The sequence below is a fragment of the Callorhinchus milii genome, unplaced genomic scaffold (genome assembly GCF_018977255.1).
Source record: "Callorhinchus milii isolate IMCB2004 unplaced genomic scaffold, IMCB_Cmil_1.0 Scaffold9, whole genome shotgun sequence".
NCBI classification, from domain to species: Eukaryota; Metazoa; Chordata; class Chondrichthyes; order Chimaeriformes; family Callorhinchidae; genus Callorhinchus; species Callorhinchus milii.
The window spans coordinates 17,807,669-17,814,617 of NW_024704750.1; the positions used below are offsets into that span (position 1 = coordinate 17,807,669).

The 6,949-nt window shown below is 40.3% G+C and overlaps 1 protein-coding gene across 1 annotated transcript; it reads left to right on the forward strand.

Moving 5' to 3' along the window:
- Positions 1–529: 529 nt before the first annotated feature.
- Positions 530–5,568, forward strand: LOC103178470 (photoreceptor outer segment membrane glycoprotein 2-like). Its single transcript, XM_007893232.2, has 3 exons — positions 530–1,110; positions 3,774–4,020; positions 5,311–5,568. Exons 1-3 carry the CDS (start codon positions 530–532, stop codon positions 5,566–5,568), a joined length of 1,086 nt encoding a protein of 361 aa, XP_007891423.1.
- Positions 5,569–6,949: the final 1,381 nt, after the last annotated feature.

Genomic DNA, 6,949 nt, shown 5'->3' on the forward strand with positions numbered 1-6,949 from the left:
GGACAGCAGAGGCCATCAGTTTTGTTCAAACTCATCTTTTTTCTTTTTCTGACCATCATCTTTTGAAAGTTTAATATACGCTACACAAGGGGAAAGAGGTGGCGCAATCATGTGAGTTGATGGCTAAAGAATTCTCTCTGGATAGTTTTTTTTACAACTAATAATACTTGCATTTGATTTTGTGCCTTATCACGTTGTTGAGACGTCTCAAGCGCTTCACAGGATATACTGTAAAGTGAATTAATTGACTGTATACTTTTGTGGACAAAACACGGCAAACAATTGCTCACGGCAGTGTCCCACAAACAGCCATGGATTGATTGAGTGACCAAATTTTCTGTTTCAAAAAGGGTTCATTCAATGCATTAATTCCGTTTGAAAATAGTATAAGTAATTAATTTCTTGTTGCCTTCTTTACAGGGGAAGAATCCGAAGCGCTGGCACTCTCCTCTAATTGTCTAGATTGGAAGAAAGTTAATCAGCTTATGGTTTTTGCAGAGCTCCTGCTGCCTCTCATGTTGATTGAACCATGGCGATTCTGAGAGTGAAATTCACCAAAGACAAGAGGGACAGACTGGCTCAGGTGCTGTGGATCCTAAACTGGGTCTCCGTCATCACCGGTGTCATTTTGTTCAGCATGGGACTCTTTCTGAAAATTGAGATCCGAAAGCGCAGCGAGGTGATGGCCAATCGAGAGGTTGACTCGGTCCCCCACATGTTGATAGTGGTGGGCACCATCGCATGCGGCATCAACTTCCTCGGAGGGAAAATCTGTTACGATTGCTCGGACACCAACAAGTTCTCTCGTTGGAAGATGGTGATGCTCCCGTACATCATCTGCACTTTCTTTTTCACGTTCTGCATCCTGGTGGGAGCTCTGATGTGTTACACGATGAGAAATGAGCTGGAAGAGTCTCTCTATGTGGGGCTGAGGGAAGCCATGAAGTTTTACAAGGATACGGACACTCCGGGGAGATGTTTCCTAAAGAGGACGGTCGACCAGCTGCAGATCGACTTCCATTGCTGTGGGAACAAAGGCTTCAGGGATTGGTTTGAGATCCAGTGGATTAGCAACCGTTATTTGGATATGAGATCCAAAGATGTCCAAGAGTAAGTAATAATAATAATCCTTGCATTTGATATAGCGCTTTATCATGCCTTCAAGACGTTTCTCAGAATTTACTGTAAAGTGAATTGACTATATTTTGAGGGCAAAACCCGGCAGTCAATTGCGCACAGCAGTGTCCCACAAACCATCGTGGATTGAGTGAGCAAATCATTATTTTTTAAAAAATTGAAGCTATTATTACCCTCTAGTGGAAATGTAGTAACAAATATTTGGGAGTTAAGGGTGCACATCGAGCTTCAACCTAAAAAGCTTTGGGTGTTTTTTTTTTGGAAAAATAATAATTGATTTTTTTTTGTTCTTTTCTGACCGGTCAAATCAGAGTTTGTTGTGAATATGCAAACCGAGTTTATGTGTTGAATGGCTTTTGCTAACACTCTTGCCTCTGGGTCAGTTTGTTTTGTCAGTAGGTTGTGAGGTCAAGTCCCACCCTGGGATTTAAGTTGATAATCTCTCAGGCAGCACTCTAGAAAGTACTGTGGGATTGTTTGTTGGAATTGTCCCGAAACTCTGGAACACTCTTCCTCTCGCTCCGACTTGCCCCTTTCTTTCCCATCTTCAGTTCGCACCTGAAGACCTTCCTCTTCGACCGTGCCAACAATCACCTCCCCTTGGCTCAGTGTTGTGCTCCGCCACTATCAAGAGCTCTGGGACGCTACCCTGCTTGAGAGGCGCTATATAAATGCAAGTTGGTGTTGCTCTTGTTGTTAAACCGCGATCCAATCTGCTTGTGGTGCAGCTAGATGTTTGATAGTCTTACAGAGCAATTTCAAAAAGGAGAATAGTTCTCCTGTTGTGTCCCGGCAAATTTTCTTCCCTCATCCAAATTAACAAAAATATGCCTAGATCGACTATTCGTCTTGTTGCTGTTGGTGGGACCTTGCTGATGAGGATTAGTTGCATCATTTGCCTAAATAATAAGTTATTATACTTCAAAATGACTCAATGTCAAGTGAGATATTTCAACATAAGGCACTGCATTAAGTTATTATTGCTCTATTGTTGAATAGATATGAAATATACAGTGATAGTTGTACATTCTAGGAGTGAAATGTTCAATGAATTCTCTTCCTCTAAACCTTATCAGGAGACAAACAATGCTCAGAGGTCTCTGCCCCATGCTAATCTTGAGGTTAGAAGCTTAGGCAAGTGTCGACTTGAGATTTCTTGCCCTTTTTCTGAAGAGGTGCAAAGTTTGACTCTGTAACCTTCTATCTCCATTGAAGTGATTAAATTATTCTGTTGACCCCTGTCTTATTGTTGAATGTGCTACATTGAGACTTAAGAATTTATGAAACTTCACAAGAGTGATTAGTTTGCATGAGGAAGGCCCTTTGGCCCATCTGATCTGATGAAAAAAGATGTTATTGGGCGATCAAGCCTGCTTTTCCCACAGATCATTCCCAGCAGCCTTCTTGGGCTAAATGGCCTTGTTTGCTCTTATCTGTCAGTGTAGTTCTCTTGTTCGTATAATTCGAAGGTGTTTGTCTATTTTTTATTTTATTGGGGTGTAGCACCACAGGCCCCCTCTCTGGGATCTTGCTCAACTGAGCCAGATAGTGTGTGTTGGCACCAATCCTGCTCTTATTTGGCATCTACCTACACTTAATGGATGGTGATAAAGAGCAGAATTATATAACCTTAGGCACTGAGGCCAATTGTAGCACCTAAATACCACCCCATCTAAGATCAGATAACACAGCACAAACTGTGAATGGAACCCAAGCTTTTTCTGCTTTGTATATATAGTTGAGCTTCTTAATGGATGAACTCACGGACCCACCAAGGAGGCTAAAATAAATAATCTGACAGTATAAACAACTATTTTCATTAATTTACCCGTAAAGTAAAATACATTAAAGATGTATGAAAACCAATGCTTCTTGACAAATATTACCTGCTCTCTGTGCCCCAGCAGACTCTCATTCTGTCTTTAATAGCCTTGTGTCAACTCAACTACAGCTAATAGTTGATCTGTTTCAGGATCGCAATCATATAATTTGCTCAGGATCTGAAAAGAAGATTGCATCTTTGAACAGCATTTAATGTTTTACTTTCCCTCAGCATTGCATTGGAGGGTCAGCCTAGAGCGAGTTCAAAGTAATTAAAGTGTTTTTAAAAAGATTATTTAATTATGTCCCAGCATTTTTGTCATCAATTACAGATAGTTATACCACTGAATGTTGCTCTTAATCTTCTGCCCCCTTAATAAGAAACCCTGGGGTGAAGAGGAAATGACAGCGATCAAGGATTTGGACCTGAACTGGGGGTTTCGAATGGGAGGGGTGGGGGGGCAGGGGTAGGAGGGTGACTGAAGACGCAGTCGAAAAGGATATTGAGAATGGCCTTGAAGGAAGCAAGGGAGGAGGAAATGCCAATGAAGTTGCAAAGGGTAGGGGCATAAAGACTGAAGCCCTGACCAATAATGGTGGGGCAGGGCACATGGAGCCAGCTGGAGTCCGCTGAGCAGAAGGAGCGGACAGGTCAGTATTGGAGACTGGCTAGATTTATTTCTGTGTGGTTTAAATCATCTCCTGGATGTCAAATATTAAAATTGAGGTCTTGGTGGAGATGAAAGCACAGGTACCTCAGTGGGTGCCTAACACAGTGTTAAGTGTTTACAATGTCAGCTCTTCTCTTGTTGCAGCCGTTTAAAGAGCAACATAGATGGGAAGTTCCTCGTGGATGGTGTCCCCTTCAGCTGCTGCAATCCCAACTCGCCCCGGGCTTGTATACAGTATAATCTGACTGATAGCTCGGCCTATTACAACTATGATTACCAGAACGAAGAGCTGAACCTATGGATGAAAGGCTGCAGGCAAGCACTGCTGGAATACTACACTGAGATCATGCAATCAATAGGACTCATGGCCCTCATCATCTGGCTCTTTGAGGTAAATTAAATACACACAAACCAACTCAGTAGAGTCCTACATTTTATATAAAATTGGAATTACTATTTCCCTTCCTCCCCCACCTCCACCAATCTTTTAGGTTTCTTGTCTTTTTCCTTACCCAGGAGAGAAGGTAAATCTCTAAAGTCTCTGCCTATACTGCTCTATAAATGGCCTGTGCAAGATGTTTTAGATTCAATTGGAGTGATTTACCTGGAGAGTTTCTCTTCGTTCTTCATGGTCCTTAATGGTAAAAGAAAACCTATGACCTGTGTGGACTGAGTTCCTGATGGGCATTTTATTAAAAGAGAACCTGAAGGCATCAATGTTTTGGTTGAGCAACAACTTATGGGAGAAATTTCAGATGTGTCCTTTTGGTTTATCGAAAGGATTTCCTCTACTGAATGTGTCCATTAATATGGACAATATCTGTTATGGGATCTTTTATTTACTTTTGATTCCATGTATTAGTACCAAGTGGTCACAAGTCAGATAGAGCACAATTCATATACAGATTTAAGATCTCGTTTAATCTGTCCCACCCAGGTGAGGATACGGGTGGCGGAGTTTTGAATTAGTTGGATTTTATTAGTGTTGGAGTTGGGGAGACTGGCGAAAAGGGCTTCGGAAAATAAATTTGCCTTGTTTTTAGCTCCAAAATACTGTACNTTTTTTATGGTTCGTGGACACTTGAGCAATTTTTTAAAAATAATTTACTGTGTTTTGGTGGCATTTAATTTTATATCGCGTACTAGGAAAAAGATTCTGCTTTGTGATCAGCTGGAATTGCAGATAACTCATAATAATAATAATAATACTTGCATTTGGATAGCCCATTATCATGTCGTTGAGACATCTCAAAGTGCTTCATGGAATATACTGTAAAGTGAATTGACTGTACATTTTGTGGGTAGCAGCCAATTGCGCACAGCAGTGTCCCATGAACAGTCATGGATTGAGTGACTTAAATGTATTTATTTTTTGGAGGGATTATTACCCTGCCGAAACAGATCTGCCAATTGGCTAACAACCAGGTTCCAACTTATTGCTAGGTAAATGAGGAGTAACGAAATTTGCCTAAGGTTTTGCCCTGCCCGGAAATTGAACCCAAGTTCTTTCGCTTATGAGGCGAGTGCTCTAACCAATATGCTACAGGACTACCCGTTAAAGTATTACCTTAGGAATGATGAATCCAGATTTTAGAGTTTAAGATGTGTTTGGTGAGAAACACAAGATCTGCATGAATTAGAAAGAGAATCTGAGCTAACTTACCTTTTTGCTTTGTTGTAGCTTTCTGTTCTTATTGGTGTCAGATACCTGCAGACTGCAATGGAAAACGTGCACCTTCAGGGTGACCCTGAGTGTGAGTCAGAGGGCTGGCTGCTGGAGAACAACTTTGTGGAAACAGCCAGAACAAATTTCAACATCATGAAAAACCTGCATAAGGTTGATCAGGTATCCACCGTCTCCGGGGCAGAAGACCTCAATATACACGACAATACAGCCGAGTATGGACCTGACAAAGTCCCACCAAAATCCATTGACTAACTTACTCCTTAGTTCCGTAGTCACATTGAATTTTTTTTTTACATCAGTTCTAAGAATGGGATTCTCACACTGTTTCATTCTAGTGTGTACAGTAACATCCCAAACAAAGCAATAGTTTCAGTCCTTTATGCATCAGACAGATATACTTTAGAGGATTTTCACACGTTTATAGAACAAGTTACCCAAATGAATGTGATTCCTTCCCCATCATTTTAGCAGTGTTCATTATGCTCAATGGAAATTCCGAGTTGATTTTTCTCCCATCCGTGGTCTTTCAGTCAGTCCTTCAGTATAAAATCCAGGCCATGACTCATGACCATCCTTTTCAGCATTTCCTATTATTTTTTTAATGGAAATCAAAGTTTTGAGAAAAGCAAATGTATTGTTCTAACCTCTTGGGTTCTATAAAAGGGCTAGAATTGTATCCATGGGAATTAAATACGGTTCACTTTGAGGTTTACATTGACTTTTAGAAACAGATGCCATCAGAAGACAATTCAGGAGTTTTGGCCATTCATTTTGAACCATCAGTAGCTGTCATTATTTTTGCTCATTCAAAATGAATGATGTATTCTAAGGGTGTAATAAAATATAAAGTCTCTATACTTTTATGGGAAAAGTTGCATTTTGGGGGTTTTGCAAATATGGGCTGCTCCAGGGCAAAGAAATTCTGTACTCATAAAGAATCTGATTTTGTGAAACCAAAATTTAAAAATGCCTTTTAATAATTTTTTGCCATTAAAGTATGGGCAAATGTGTTCTCGTTCATTTTTTTTTGCTCTCACTTAATTCAAATGCATCATAGTTATACGAGAGGGAAAAGGAAGTATCCAGGGTTTTAAACGCCTGATTATTTAATCAGAATCTGCCTTCAACTTCACCAAAAATCAGTTGTGTAGCAATAGCAACTTGTTGTGCATTCTACATTTCTCAGTTCTCTCTATTCAATATTTGTGTCACTCTCAGCATCAATGTTCCTCTCAATTATTGAGCAACTGCTGTGTCTTAACCAGATGTAACCCAGTGCTACCCAACTGAGCTAGACTGGCATATCTGTGTGCTTTCCGGCATGGACTATTTGGGATGAATGGCTGTTTCTGTGCCTTATCACTCTATATAACATAGCTCAATGGAATGACGGAATTGAATGGCTAATCCTTAATTGGTACTGACAAAATCTCTGACCGGAAATTTAAAAAGATTAAGATATCCACATCACAACTCAATCACTTCAATTTGAATGAATGCAGGAACCTATAATAGAAGATAACCAGAACTACTGGTCCATGTAAGATCAAAAACATCACCGTGTACATGAAATGTCAAAAATGATGTTCACTAAAATAGCACTTGCAATGGCACAGGTTACATTTATCCTCTT